General features: G+C 38.7%; 1 protein-coding gene across 1 annotated transcript in view; it reads left to right on the forward strand.

Annotated features, from left to right (window-relative positions):
• The window catches only part of LOC139749261 (mitochondrial intermediate peptidase), a 63473-nt gene extending 48640 nt beyond the window's left edge, over nucleotides 1-14833 (forward strand). Inside the window, exons 14-16 of the mRNA XM_071662997.1 lie at nucleotides 2079-2204; nucleotides 6180-6301; nucleotides 12842-14833. Coding sequence (XP_071519098.1) covers nucleotides 2079-2204; nucleotides 6180-6301; nucleotides 12842-13022 — 429 coding nt within the window. The 3' untranslated portion in view covers nucleotides 13023-14833. The remainder of the gene's footprint in view (nucleotides 1-2078; nucleotides 2205-6179; nucleotides 6302-12841) is intronic.
• Nucleotides 14834-16706: the final 1873 nt, after the last annotated feature.

The following is a 16706-nucleotide window of genomic DNA, read 5'->3' on the forward strand; positions in this document are numbered from 1 at the left end:
ATTTTCTCCATATTTTCAAACCATTTCAACACACCCTTTTCTGCTCTCTCAACCATGCTCTTTATATTGCCACACATCTCCCTTACCCTTTCATTACTTACTTGATCAAACCACCTCACACCACATATTGTCCTCAAACATTTCATTTCCAGCTCATCCACCTTCCTCCATACAACCCTATTTATAGCCCATGCCTCTCACCCATATGATATTGTTGGAACTACTGTTCCCTCAAACATACCCATTTTTGCTCTCCAAAATAACATTCTCTCCTTCCACGTATTCTTCATTGCTCCCAGAACCTTTGTCCCCTCCCCCATCATGTGACTCACTTTCATTTCCATGATTCCATTTGCTGTTAAGTCCACTACCAGATATCTAAAACACTTCTCTTCCAATTTTTCTCCATTCAAACTTGAATTTACTTTCTTACACTGTATCGCACACTCCCACAACTGCTTCAGGAGTAATACTACTCCTTCTATAGCTCTTGTCCTCTCCCCAACCCCTGACTTTACTCCCAAGAATTTTCCAAGCAATTCTTCCCCTTTACCCTTGAGAATTATTTCACTCAGAGCCAGAACATCCAGGTTTCTTTCTTCAAACATGCTACCTATCTCTCCTTTCTTTTTATCTTGGTTACATCCACACACATTCAGACACCCCAATCTGGGCCTTCGAGGAGGATGGGCACTCCTCATTTGACTGCTGTTTACCGTTTTAGAAATTGAAATACAAAGAGGGGAGGGTTTCCAGCCCCCTGCTCACGCCCACCTTTAGTTGCCTTCTATGACACTTGGAGAATACATGGGAAGTTTTCTTTCTCCCCTATCTCCAGAGAATGCTTACTTATATTGGCAGTTAAAGCCCAAGACTGTTGTCTTGTCTGTCTATTATTGTTTGTTACAGCATTCTTATCTCTTTGTTCCCAGTAGAACCCAAAGCTTATAATTCTTAAGGACCACCTACACTAGTACATTATAGGATCCCATGTTTTCACAGTCTTGTAATCTGACAAATGTTACTGTACCCTGCCAGCATGAGGTTACATTGTGAGTGGAAGGCCATGTATACTAATGTTGTATTATTGTCGTGAATGAAAAGGAGTAAAATCTCATTGAGGAACTTTTTGCTTTGAAGGAGGCCATTATTTCCCTGCTCCAGATTGGACTGTAGCCTTGAAGTTTCAGGAGCCAAATAAAAGGTTCCTAGGGTTGTATGATTAATTAGATTATAATCATTGTCAATAGGTGAAAAGGAGCACAATTTCTTTGAGGAACTTCTCACTTTAAAGGGGTCCATCATTTTACTGCTCTTGTTTGGAGTGTAGCCTCAGAGCTTCAGAAGCCCAATGAAAGTTTTCCTGGAGCTGAATTATTATCACCAAAATATACCTAAACATAAGGATGGCGAGGAAAAGTTGCATCCTTCCACTCTCATGAACATGGTGTAACTGAGTGCACAAATGATGTTCACCTGATTTTACCATGCTGTCAGACATTTAGTATCCTCACCACAAATGAGTAATAGCATTTATTTCACAAATAAAACATGATGCAGGAAAGCCTTGATCTAGATGAAAATAATTTTTTTCTTAGCGATTCTTTGCTTTCATAACCTGGGAACTAGCTCCATCCACAAAGTTTTCATAGATCTGTAAAGAATTACCAGAAAAAATGCAAAGTATTTGGCTGATAGTGCAAAGAAATGAATGTCTTTGAAAATACTTTTTGATGTGATTTGTGAATAATCACCACAAAATTTTGCACACTGAAGCACTGTTCTCTCCCATTGCAGTAATTTGAGTATTTACTGTCTCATATTTTGAAAATCAGCCATAACCATGATGTTAGATATACCATTACACTTATAGCTTAGGTGTAGATATGGTCCAAGGGCATTAGATTGAGGTTAATTTGGTTCTAAAGCACTATGTTAAGAATGCTAGAATAGTTGCATGCAGTGGGCTTAGGGAGCTTGAAGGGTTTCATAGCCACAATTTGCCAAAAAATACACCGCATGTGTTTATGATATCTGAGGATAACAAGATTTTCTGATATAGTGTTGTCACACTGCAGACTTTCTACTCACTGCTTGATCAACGTTATCATGGAGAAGAAAGATGGAATCCAAAAATTACCACTACACATATACTGGAGGAGGTTCAAAATGAGTACTATGGTCTTCCCTATGTCCAAAACACAGTAAGTCACCTTTACACCTCAGGAACAAAAGTATAACAAGTTTTAAGAATAGTGATAGAATAATTAGCATATGGTTGAAGTTGGAATTGGGTGAAATTTTTGTTTGAATGGTTGCAGAAATTGTTCATTGATGATGTAATGAAAGAAGTCAGTTAAGACATGTCAGTGAGTGGAATTAACAGGCTTTCTTATGACAATTTTAGCAAAATTCTCATGTTATAAAGAAAACTTTGGGAAAATATGCTAGAAAATTTCTGAATTACAAATAAAGACACAGATGATTTAATAAAGTCAAAGTATGCTGTTTAGGTAGATATACAGATTATAGAGAAAGTATAGAACTCAAAATCTATTTGACAGCTTTGGTTGAATGTTTGAACAGAGAAAGTAGATTGTTTATGAAATTGCCTAAAGGTAACCTTATCAATTATGTTTTAAACAAATGAAAGTTTAAGATCTCTGTACAGACAAAGAAGTAAGATGCTGAAAGTTGTGCACTTACTGATGTATATTTTGACAAAATGTAAATTTGATTTCAGTAGCGATTTATTTTTGACTTTCAGATAAAATTGGTCAGGCAAACTTCTCCACTTGCTGACACCCATGTATTACTCTTAAACTTGTATTACCATTAGGTAAGTTAGGACACAACTAAGTGTGCAGCATTGTTCAAACATACAAAATTAATGCATGCAAAGATGGCAACATGAATGTGTCAATAGGGTAATCTGAATGATTTGCTTTAAAGCAATTCTCTGATTGCTTGCTAAGGTGTACCTTCTAATGCAGTGGCTCCCATTCTTTAAAAGTCACCACCCTTTTTTCGTATAGCTTCCTTCATAATGGCCCCTACCCAACCAAAATATTGTTGGGATGTATTTAGGGAACCTGTGATGGCATGTGCAAAAGATGCATGTGGCATTAGAAAGGTGGAAGGTGGGCGGATTAGAAAGGGTAGTGAGTGGTGGGTTGAAGAAGTAAAGTTGTTAGTGAAAGAGAAAAGAGAGACATTTGAACAAAGAAGTGCAAATGATTGGGAGATGTATAAAAGAAAGTGGCAGAGGTCAAGAGGAAGGTGCAAGGGTTGAAAAAGAGGATAAATGAGAGAATAAAAAAATGTTTTGGAAGGAGGTAGATATCATGCATAAGATCTTTTCCTAGCGCTACCTCACACACATGAGGGGGGAGAGGGATGGTATTCCATGTGTGGCGAGGTGGCGATGGGAATGAATAAAGGCAGACAGTGTGAATTGTGTGCATGTATGTGTCTGTGTGTGTATATATATGTGTACATTGAGATGTATAGGTATGTATATTTGTGTGTGTGGACGTGTATGTATATACATATGTATGGGGGTGGGTTGGGCCATTTATTTCGTCTGTTTCCTTGCGCTACCTCATAAATGCGGGAGACAGCGACAAAGCAAAATAAAGAAAAATAATAATATCTCTTTTTGAACCAGGTATTCCCAATCACCAGTCCTTTTTCAGCTCACAGATCTACAAGCTCTTCACCATTTCCATTTACAACACTGAACACCCCATGTACACCAATTGTTCGCTCAACTGCCACATTACTCACCTTTGCATTCAAATCACCCATCACTATGGCCCGTTCTCTTGCATCAAAACTACTAACACACTCACTCAGCTGCTCCCAAAACACCTGCCTCTCATGCTCTTTCTTCTCATGCCCAGGTGCATAGGCACCAATAATCACCCATCTCTCTCCATCCACTTTCAGTTTTACCCATATCAATCTGGAGTTTACTTTCTTACACGCTATCACATACTCCCGCAACTCCTGTTTCAGGAGTAGTGCTACTCCTTCCCATGCTCTTGTCCTTTCACCAACCTCTGACTTTACTCCAAAAGCATTCCCAAACCTCTCTTCCCCTTTACCCTTGAGCTTCATTTCACTCAGAGCCAAAACATCCAGGTTCCTTTCCTAAAACATACTACCTATCTCTCCTTTTTTCTTGCCTTGGTTACATCGACACACATTTAGACACCACAATCTGAGCCTTCGAGGAGGATGAGCACTCCCTGCGCAACTCTTTCTGTTTCCTGCTTTAGAAAGTTAAAGTACAGGGAGGGGAGGGTTTCTAGCCCCCCCACTCCCGTCCCCTTTAGTCGCCTTCTACGACACGGAAGGAATGTGTGGGAAGTATTCTTTCTCCCTATCCCTATATACAGTAATTACATGCTACAGTGGGTCTTCCATAGTACCAGCCTGTAGAAAGAAATTTATTAGAATAAGATCTTCCATCATTTGCATTTGAACAAGTAAGCTACAGTACAGAAAATGGATGGTATGTATAGTAGTGAATGGGAGGAAATCAGTGAAATTAAAAGATGACATCCTGAATGAAGGTTACTATATAACTTCATCACTAATGTTATCTTAATAAAAAAGATTTCCAAACGTCTTCATTCTGCTGTTTCATGCTAGAATTATCAAAGGCAGGCCTGACACATTATGCTTCACTCTCCTCTATCCTCATATACTGTTTTCCTTCCCACACAATCATTTCTCAACCCCAATCATGATGATTCAACCTCTGACAATTAAATCATTATCAAGTAATAAATATTATCATTTATCAATATTCTCTGATAAAGACCTTTTTCACATATGAATACTTAGTATTTTCTGCTTGGGTAAAGATGACACCGACACCATAATCAAGGTATCAATGGTGTCAAAGAATAAATGGCGTGGTTTCACACTTGAGCTTACAGAACGCCTCTGTTTACCCATATTGTCTTCCGACTCACAGGCTTGTACTTCCAGGTTCACATACCATGGAGAGGAAGGGATGACATCACAATGGTATACTCTTAAGGTTCACATACCATAGACAGGAAGGGATGACATTGCAATGACGTGTTGTTAGTTTATCAAAACCTAAGTTAACATCACTTATAGTGAGACATTGTGGATACTAGTAATGACCTCAACATTATAAGCAAAACCTCAGACACTGAAAGATTGGAAGTAGTTTGGAATGAACACTTCAGAGTATTGAGTCAATACACCTTGGGTTCGCTCTTCATGAAAAGAAAGGATTGACAATGGTGATTGTTCCAGTTTGAAGGGAAGGTGGTTGTACACTGAAAGCACTGGTGAATGGAAGGAATTTGTGTTCAAAGTGCAGGAAGCTTACGTGAGAGTGTACTTTTTCCATCTTTGATATATGGATGTGAAACCCTTTTATGTAGGTCATTTTGGGTAAAAAGAATTAAAGAGTAGTAAAGATGAACAACTTCCTTAGTATTGTTGGAATCAGGAGGTTAGGTAGAGTTGAGAATGAAGACTGAAAGGTTAGAAAAAATTGAGAATGCACATGGTTTGTATGTAGGATGGTCAAGATTTGTACCAGTGATAATGTAAACAAAGACAGTAGGAGGTAAACTATGGAAGGGATTTATAAATGTACTGAAAGAATGAGTTAAAGGAAGAGACTTTTTTGATGGAGGTCATATAGGAATGCTTTATGATAGGTGCAGTGGAATAGTTTTGTGTTTATAGTGGAACAGGAATCGAGACTGATCTTAAATGATGAATCAAGTTAGTGTTAAGTTGGAAAAATAAGAAGCATACATGTTAGCAACAGAGTTCAAGTTTCTTTTCAGCATAATGGACTTAGATACAGGATATATATGAGTGAATTGAGGTGATGTACACACCTGAACCATGCTTTGTAGTTGAGAATTGAGTTTAAGATTTCAGATGACATTTCTGCTGCAATTTTCTTAACATCCAGTATGTATTCATCATGTGATGTTTGTTCCTGTACAAGAAAATGTCTCTTTATTTTCTTCCACATGGTGTTTGAGCATTGTCACTTTCAAAGAGCTTTCATTTGGATGTCATACACTTTTCCAGCTAATACTCCTAGAAGGAATAGAGAAGGATGTTGCATTTTTATTCTAACAGGAAGAGTTAAACATTCACAATTGAAAATATTTCAGGCTTGGCAGCTAAGATTTGGTCATCTAGTTGGATATGGAGCCAAGTACTATGCTTATCTTGTTTCCCGGGCTGTGGCATCATGGATATGGCAGAAGTACTTTTCAGAAGCTCCATTCAGCAGGTAATTGTTATAATCCCAGATAATTTATTTCATGCCTTCTACCAATCGAAAAAAGTCACACATTGTTCAGTCTTCATTTCGGATCATATCATATTCTGAGGCAACCATATTTTCACTTTGAATCAATACACCTGTGCATGAGCTGCAAATTTCTGACACTTTAAGGGATATAGCAGATTATTACTGTTTGAAGCACTTCACTCATTGCTTCTGACTCAGTAGCATTGCCTAAAACTCTTGGCCAAAATTTCTACATATTGACTAAAGCATATGTATCATAATATACAACTCTGTGAGAAATGGAGCTACTGTATTAAGATGTCATGAGTAGGGTCATTGGCATAAGAGGATAAAAAGCAATAGACATTGGCAGAAGAGGGTAAAAAGTAATTGGATGTAGTTGTATGATTACATTGCTTAACTAGGGTTAGGGTAGTAAATATATTAACGATGTATCTCTTGCTCCACATCTAAGGCAAATAATGAGCAGATGAAGGCTTAAAATCTTCCCTTCTTGTAACTTTCTGGAAATAAGAACATAAGAAAGAGACAAGTAAGAATGTCTTTGAAGGCTCAATTCTGGAAGGTCTGGATATGTTTGGTTGTAGCCATGATAACATAATGGAGCAATAGATATAATGATCAATAAGAGAAACTTGGCTATTCTGTCTTTAATTGAAACTTATGTGAAAGGGAAGGGAGTATAATGATTCACAAATGTTCAGGGCATAAACTCTGGAGTTAATGAGAATACAAGAGTGATATAAAGGATGGCACTTCTGATAAAGAGGCAGCTCTGGGACTGTGTAGAGAACATAAGAAAGAGAGTTCGGGATTGATGTGGGATACAATGAAAGCAGATGATGATGAGAGGTGGATCACATATTACATATAGTTCTTCAGTTTTCCTTTTCTTTTTTTATGGGATACATTCCATCTTCTTCCAGTTTCTAGGAATTAACAACTGCTGGCATCATAGCAACCAGATTTTCGCTATGTATGGCAAAAGGAAGCCACCTGATCAGTCAAAGCTGATTCAGAGTCTTATTAGTTACATTACCATTTGCTACCAATTTTTACCATTTTATGATACTTTACTAACTTGACTTTTTTTCAGAAATTCATTAAGGTACATTGTATGCAAAAGCTTTGTTCAATTCCCCATACATTTTCACATCTATATTTTTGTATTTTCTTGTCTGTCCTTTGACCTTGATCACTATCTGCAGATATCTGGGCATGGAATTGGCAAGGTTCCATGTTTTGAGTCTATAGGGTCTTGATCTCCTGAATGAGATGAGGCACTGGTGAGGTGTTGCAGGAAACAGCCACCTGATCATGTGTTCCGACTGCCCAATGCTCATAGAAATCTCATGTATACCCACATTTTTCTGTTTCCAGGCAAGAATTCAGGGTTTATCCTCCTTAGAAAGGTAAAAGTCAACCATTTTTGAAGCATGAGTGGAGGAAATACATCACCCAGAAGCAAAATTTCCAAGTTAAGTGGGAGCTAGGATAAGTAAAGAAAGAACATCATGCCCCTCAAGATAGCCTAAGGCACACTGAGGCAGATTGCTAATGTAGTGTACGTTGTACAGATGTACAATGATTTCATATGCTTATACCCACAATGAACCATAGCTGTGTATCACCTTTGAAAATATATAGAGGGCAGACAGTATTTTTGCAGACATGGTATATTCAACATTTACAGAAGAGTATGCTTTAGAAAATTTTCTGGTCACCATTAATTTTGTTTGTGCAGTATGGTATTGTGTTGATGTTCCATTGTCAGTAAAACCATTCACAGTTCTTGGTTGTGGATGTATGCACTTTTACATGCACTCTTTGGGTCATTCTTTAGATAATTAGGTAGTATTCAGTAGGCAGCCAACAACCAGGGAGGTATGTTACCAGGACTACCCTTTTACATATCGGGAGGATTAGTGACCACTGTGTTGTATTTATCTGTTTGCACTCCTGTGACCAAGCTAGCTTTCTTTTCTTTCTGCCTCAACCACATGTGGACACTGGCTTTCTGTCCACAAAACATAGAATTTCTCTTTGTCACAGATAACACCTGAAAACACTTAACTCACTCAGCTCATTCTTTGTAACTCTAGATTTTCCTGTGGTGAGCATTGTGTGCAAGCCCTGCAGAAATGGTTGGGGCAATAGATAGAAGTAGGTAGGAATATTTAGGCAGGAGCATTAGGTAGAAGTAGTTGGTAGGAACATTAGGTAAAAGCAGTTGGTAGGAACATTAGGTAGGAGCCTTTGCAATCTTTGTACTAGAGCTGCCTTCTGCACAGAAGGCTAAGAAGTGGCATTGGGGTTCGCTAGTTATGGAGAGACTATTGACAGGCCACCCCTTTGAAGGAGTTCCAGGAGGGAACAGGCATCAGATATTGATAGACTTTCTTTACTAATGAGAATTGTCATATCATGGGACTATAGTCATCCTTTTTTAGATCAGCTGTACAGTGAGTGGTTGTGTTGATGCATTTTTCAACCATCAGATGAATGTAATTGAGTTCTTAAGTTCTCTCATCTCTTCAGTCCCTTTTTTGCTCCTTTGACTTACTTTAGTTCACTGAACAATTGTCTTTATATACTGTCCTACTCATTGGCTTCAAGAAAACACACTTTCTTTATATTATTGTACTTCAAAAAGGAATGTGTACGTGTAGGAAGAGAGGAGAGTGATTGGTTCTCAGTGAATGTAGGTTTGCGGCAGGGGTGTGTGATGTCTCCATGGTTGTTTAATTTGTTTATGGATGGGGTTGTTAGGGAGGTAAATGCAAGAGTTTTGGAAAGAGGGGCAAGTATGAAGTCTGTTGGGGATGAGAGAGCTTGGGAAGTGAGTCAGTTGTTGTTCGCTGATGATACAGCTCTGGTGGCTGATTCGTGTGAGAAACTGCAGAAGCTGGTGACTGAGTTTGGTAAAGTGTGTGGAAGAAGAAAGTTAAGAGTAAACGTGAATAAGAGCAAGGCTATTAGGTACAGTAGGGTTGAGGGTCAAGTCAATTGGGAGGTGAGTTTGATTGGAGAAAAACTGGAGGAAGTGAAGTGTTTTAGATATCTGGGAGTGGATCTGGCAGCGGATGGAACCATGGAAGCGGAAGTGGATCATAGGGTGGGGGAGGGGGCGAAAATTCTGGGGGCCTTGGAATGTGTGGAAGTCGAGAACATTATCTCGGAAAGCAAAAATGGGTATATTTGAAGGAATAGTGGTTCCAACAATGTTGTATGGTTGCGAGGCGTGGGCTATAGATAGAGTTTTTCGCAGGAGGATGGATGTGCTGGAAATGAGATGTTTGAGGACAATGTGTGGTGTGAGGTGGTTTGATCGAGTGAGTAACGAAAGGGTAAGAGAGATGTGTGGAAATAAAAAGAGCGTGGTTGAGAGAGCAGAAGAGGGTGTTTTGAAGTGGTTTGGGCACATGGAGAGAATGAGTGAGGAAAGATTGACCAAGAGGATATATGTGTTGGAGGTGGAGGGAACGAGGAGAAGAGGGAGACCAAATTGGAGGTGGAAAGATGGAGTGAAAATGATTTTGTGTGATCGGGGCCTGAACATGCAGGAGGGTGAAAGGAGGGCAAGGAATAGAGTGAATTGGAGCGATGTGGTATACCGGGGTTGACGTGCTGTCAGTGGATTGAATCAAGGCATGTGAAGCGTCTGGGGTAAACCATGGAAAGCTGTGTAGGTATGTATATTTGCGTGTGTGGACGTATGTATATACATGTGTATGGGGGTGGGTTGGGCCATTTCTTTCGTCTGTTTCCTTGCACTACCTCGCAAACGCGGGAGACAGCGACAAAGTATGATAATATAATATATATTCAGAAAGGAAATGTTTTCAGCCATGTATTTTAGAAATGCTGATAGATTCCGTCTTACAAGAGATGACCTTCTGTAAGGACATTTAACTAATTAGAAATCAGTTACCCTTAGCACTTACCTTCTCAAGAGGCTTCAACCCTATGGTCTTGAAAAAGCTTTTCAATTTTGTGATGTTTTGATGCACAGGCTGTTTGGTGATAAAGGAGAAATCATGACCAGCATATATACTAAATATTTTTCCTATGTAACCACAACTTGAGTTGATTAAACAATCTACCTAGTTTAAAGTTATTTTATATACTTAAACATGAGGTTCATATTAAAAGGGATATAGAACATAATAAAGAAGGGTGACAGAGATGAGAACAATCCAACAGGTTTCCTTTAATGATAAGAAACCATGTCTTTCATATACACAAGTTAACTTTATGTAGCTCATAATTGCTGTGAGTAAACAAAATGTTGCTTATTGTGACCAAAAATGGACTTTGTGCATAACCAGCCTTGTAGTATAACAAAAGAACATGTCATCATCCCTGAACTTGGATGTTGACCTGCTCCTTCAAGCTTTTGTTCTGGTTCTGGTTCCTATGGTATTGTTAAACATATAAGTGGCCTGACTTATAAATTTTCATAGTGTATAGTGTATATAGATTCTGAGACAGTAATACCTCACAAACCAGTTATTGTTGGAGCAAGAGTGAGCTAGTCCACAGACACAGAACAATGCCACTGACATGGAAACATTAGTGACACTAATTCTTGTACTTGACTAAGGACCTAACATATGTTAAGGTTCACAGACAAAGATATGTACATTATGTTACAGAGATTATGTTTCCTCTTTGACTGTCTTTTATTACCAGTAGTTCAGAACTAATAAAAATTATTCTTGACATGTTTGAAATATCTTGGGATCGTAGAGGTACTAATAGGGGCTGTGGCTGAATGTCATTGATATAGTTGTGGCTCTGTCTTGTATGATCTTGATCTGGCTCAGATATTTATGTCTGGGCCAGTAACATAAGATACCTGAACAACCAACCAGGAGAGGTCAAGGACAACTTTGGAATACTGTTATTTCTTTTCCTGTATGGTTTCCTAAACTCATCAAATATCTTGTAATTACAATCAGGTCATTGATGAAAAAGGTGTAGCCTACTGTTTAGGAGAGGGAGGATTTCCAGTCTCTTTCTCAGGATCCAGAACAATCCTAGGGGAACGTAGTTAGCTTTCCTCGTTTCCCCTGTGTGGTTCCCTTAACCTTCCTCAGATCTCAACATCTGGTTCAGTGAGCATGGAGATCTAGCCTTCCTAGTAGGAAGGAAAGTGTTCCTGTTTTGCTCCTTAGAACCCAAAGGAGGTGCTTTAGTTTGGGAGACAGTTGCCATGCCACCGTTATGCAACTGCTGTTCTGTTCAAACTGTCCAACAACCAAGTATGCATCCCCTGTATTGAAACTTTTCCATCCAGTCAACCATGTTGACATTCTAGGCGTTTGCTTACCTCTGAAAAAGTAGACAAAATTGAACTCGCCATCGAGGGACCATGACATGTCTGATTCATCTTAGACTCCTAGAAAGGTCTTGGGCTTGTCAGGTATCTTCAACACAGATCTCAGTCTTCTTATCTTGACAGAAGACTATTCCTCATATATTTAGCATGAAGTTGAATCAGTAATGAGGTTCATGCCACGTTCAGACACCAGGCTTCACCCACCATCTCCCATGTGGACTTGGATTGGATGGATTTATTGCCTTATATGAAGATCATAGAAACCAAGATGGTAGGTTTTGTAACAGAAGATATCACCTCCTAAAGTTGGAAAGAAGAAACTGGGTACCAATGCTTGTTTCTTGAATATACTGTTATTGAATATGTGGATTCCACAAATATCAGCCCTTTTCCATATTTATATATTTTGCCCAACTGCAGAGTTTTGTCAGCAAGAAAAGTATGCAGATAAGGAAACCATACTAACACTTAAACCAGATAGCACCATCGGACATCACGTTTTGTACCAGGTGGCCATGACATGCTTACTAGTGAGATCTTCCTGGAGGACAGGAATTGCAGAGGAAAGTCATCCTACAGTCATATCATAGGACCCTGTGTGGGGACCTTTGAGATACTTGATGTGTTGTTCTGGGAAACCTCCTGGACTCTTCCAAGTAAGTCCTCTGTCATTCCATCCTTTGCTGTTAAGAACAAGTAGGTTCCTTATTCCTTCATGGGGCCATGTCCTAACTATTGCTCACAAAATGAAGCCTTCTGTGGAATAGATGGAGTTCGGAAGTTTGAAAAACCTTTTCATCCAGCTGGAGAATCTTGAGAGTAATCATCAGCCTTTTTCTACCCTTCTTCATTCTAACTTTTAATTTTTTTTTCCTCGATTTACTTCTTTTAAGCAGAAAATTGAGCAAATTTGTGAACCACTGAAAGGAGCTGGAAAGTTATTGAGGATAGGGATCCCATTTACAAACACTGGGCTTTGAGTATAACATGATCTGTAAGTAGCTGATATTCTGAACAAAAAGGTAAGAACTATTTGAACCTGATTAACCTGTAATTGGATATGCAGACTCATACTCACAAGACTCACCTTAGAAAGAAAAGATTTTTCATTTTTTAAAATCTCATCATAGGCAGTAAGTTTTAACACCGAATTTCTAATCACTGACTGAATTCAACAGAGAGATGGGTGAAAAATACCGCAGAGAAGTGCTTTCTCATGGTGGAGGAAAGCCGCCACGTGCCATGGTAGGAGAGTTTCTTGGTCGAGAGGTGACAGCGGAAAACATGGTGGATGCTCTCATGACTGACTTGGACCAGAAGAAATTAAAGGTTGAGTCTGCCTTGTCTCCTTCATGCTGACTCTGACTACATGCTAACCCTTCTCAAAGAATGTAAGAAATTTGTCAATTAAAGCATAATTCTCTTGATATTGATTATTTATCTGTACATGTCTACCAACCTCCACTATTTATTAGATCAGCATTTGTAGAATATCTTCCAAATAATTTGGCCCAAGTATTTCCATTTCCCTTGGTTTGCTCTTCAAAGTTATTATGGTCTTTTTACACAGAGTTGCAGTCATCCATCACACACACTAATTCTGATTTTGTTTTGATTCTGGTATCTTTATCCTACATACAGTTTCTATCTTAAGGTATTACTTTTTCCCAGTTAAAACTTCTTTCTTAGTTATTTGTCTTCTCCAGACTTAATTTTGCATTCTAACCATTCTCTTGATATATTATTCTTTTCGTAAAACAAAAAAAAATGTCTTAATTATATTTTCATAGCCAGCTTTCTTTTGCATTCCACTGGTTTTGGAACACAAGCAAAAGTTAGGAGCATCTTTCCTTTTAATATTTTCCTTACATATAAACTGAGTTTTACGAGATAACTTTTCATTTGATATCTACTGCTCTTGCTTCATAATTTATTGAGACAGTTAACCCTTCATTCTTTTATTCTAACAAGGTAAAAGAGAATCAAAATGAGGTGTAAGAATGGTGGAGAGAAATATAGATGGATTAGAAAATAAACAGTGGAGCAAACTTTACTCTGGCATTTGACAAAATGCTTGAGTTTTAAAAGAGACAGTTTCATTAGAGATGATAGGCAAACAAAACATTAACTCTATCCTCTCTGGTCCTAAGGATTCTCCATTGGGCTGCTCTGGTCCTCACAGGCTAACCAAGAGCACAGGAATGCTGTGACAAAATCCCTGGGGCTTGGGGAACCCAGAAGATAAAAGATGAAATTTAATGATATTGATAAAATAAAGATCATATAACATAGAATTTCAGTAATACACAAAACTTTTATAGAGATTCTCATTTGCTGCCATCTTTCTTGTCACATTGAGCCCCCTAGACCTCTTTCATGGAGGACTTATGCCAACACCTCTATAGGGCCTGTTTCAGCTCCAGGCAGACCTGTGTCTCATATGAGGATTTAATGGTTCCTGCCCTCATTTGATTTCCCAGCTAATATTTGATTCTGTGAATTATCCTGCTGTTGCTGGGAACGATATCACAAGCTTAATTCACTCACAGATCATTATAGAAGTTACTTGTATGATAACCTGCTGTGTTGACCATCATACATACCCACAATCATACGAAATGTAGGATAAATAGGACAGTTGATGAATATGTGATAGAGGAGAAAGCTGAATATACACAGTACAATATTATACTATTCACTTTAAGTAGAAATGTTTTAGAAGAAAGCAAACCTTGAACTAGAGCAAAATGTTATAAAGTAGGCATTTTTTAATACTGAAAAATATAATTGTATATTCCTCTTCTATTTTCTTCCACCATTTTTCTTCCTCCAGTGATGGAGAGAAATGAAACAAATGAAATATTATGAATTTTGTTTATGTTAAACCTTTGCACTGGTCTTATAGGTTTCTGTTCATAAAAAAGTAAAGTAATTTTGGATGATTACATTCCTTCCTCCATGGTAAGCATTTTTAGGCAATCATTAAAGAGTCAAATGCCTGATGTTTTGTGATGTTAACATAAACTCCCATTTTCTCCCTTCAAGTAGAACACCAGTGAGAAACACTTAAGTTTTTGTTACTATTTGGTGATGATACAACTGCTCGTTCATTTTTTCCCTGTAAATAATGTTCTGCCTGTGTAAACAATGAATAAATACTGTAATATGTATGTCTGTAGTGTTTTTAATGCAAAGTGGGGAAAAACTTGCCCAAAAGAAAACCATAAATTGTGTATTAGTATTGTGCTAGTGTAAATTTATATGAAATAATACCTGAAGATACCTGAAGAAAAAATTAATCACACAATGGCCACTCATGTACATTAACCTAGGCCATCCAAAACCCTATCACACCAACTTGCGCTACCTTGCTAACATGGGAGACAGCAACTAAGTATAATAAAAAACATATATATATATTGATAAAATAAAGATCATATAACATAGAATTTAAGTAATATACATGTAAGGCATGTGTACATGTAGGAAGAGAGGAAAGTGATTGGTTCTCAGTGAATGTAGGTTTGCGGCAGGGGTGTGTGATGTCTCCATGGTTGTTTAATTTGTTTATAGATAGGGTATAGATATGTATATATATGTATGTGTGTGTGTGTGTGTGTATGTGCGTGTGTGTGTGTGTGTGTGTGTGTGTGTGTGTGTGTATATGTATATATATATGTATATTATCCCTGGGGATAGGGGTGAAAGAATACTTCCCACGTATTCCTCGCGTGTCGTAGAAAGCGACTAGAGGGGACGGGAGCGGGGGGCCGGAAATCCTCCCCTCCTTGTATTAACTTTCTAAAATGGGAAACAGAAGAAGGAGTCACGCGGGGAGTGATCATCCTCCTCGAAGGCTCAGAGTGGGGTGCCTAAATGTGTGTGGATGTAACCAAGATGTGAAAAAAGGAGAGATAGGTAGTATGTTTGAGGAAAGGAACCTGGATGTTTTGGCTCTGAGTGAAACGAAGCTCAAGGGTAAAGGGGAAGAGTGGTTTGGAAATGTCTGGGGAGTGAAGTCAGGGGTTAGTGAGAGGACAAGAGCAAGGGAAGGAGTAGCAATACTCCTGAAACAGGAGTTGTGGGAGTATGTGACAGAATGTAAGAAAGTAAATTCTCGATTAATATGGGTAAAATTGAAAGTTGATGGAGAGAGGTGGGTGATTATTGGTGCATATGCACCTGGGCATGAGAAGAAAGATCATGAGAGGCAAGTGTTTTGGGAGCAGCTGAATGAGTGTGTTAGCGGTTTTGATGCACGAGACCGGGTTATAGTGATGGGTGATTTGAATGCAAAGGTGAGTAATGTGGCAGTTGAGGGAATAATTGGTATGCATGGGGTGTTCAGTGTTGTAAATGGAAATGGTGAAGAGCTTGTAGATTTATGTGCTGAAAAAGGACTGATGATTGGGAATACCTGGTTTAAAAAGCGAGATATACATAAGTATACTTATGTAAGTAGGAGAGATGGCCAGAGAGCGTTATTGGATTACGTGTTAATTGACAGGCGTGCGAAAGAGAGACTTTTGGATGTTAATGTGCTGAGAGGTGCAACTGGAGGGATGTCTGATCATTATCTTGTGGAGGCTAAGGTGAAGATTAGTATGGGTTTTCAGAAAAGAGGAGTGAATGTTGGGGTGAAGAAGGTGGTGAGAGTGAGTGAGCTTGGGAAGGAGACCTGTGTGGGGAAGTACCAGGAGAGACTGTGTACAGAATGGAAAAAGGTGAGAACAATGGAAGTAAGGGGAGTGGGGGAGGAATGGGATGTATTTAGGGAATCAGTGATGGATTGCGCAAAAGATGCTTGTGGCATGAGAAGAGTGGGAGGTGGGCTGTTTAGAAAGGGTAGTGAGTGGTGGGATGAAGAAGTAAGAGTATTAGTGAAAGAGAAGAGAGAGGCATTTGGACGATTTTTGCAGGGAAAAAATGCAATTGAGTGGGAGAAGTATAAAAGAAAGAGACAGGAGGTCAAGAGAAAGGTGCAAGAGGTGAAAAAAAGGGCAAATGAGAGTTGGGGTGAGAGACTATCAGTAAATTTTAGGG

Source organism: Panulirus ornatus, chromosome 6 (genome assembly GCF_036320965.1).
Source record: "Panulirus ornatus isolate Po-2019 chromosome 6, ASM3632096v1, whole genome shotgun sequence".
Taxonomy (NCBI): Eukaryota; Metazoa; Arthropoda; class Malacostraca; order Decapoda; family Palinuridae; genus Panulirus; species Panulirus ornatus.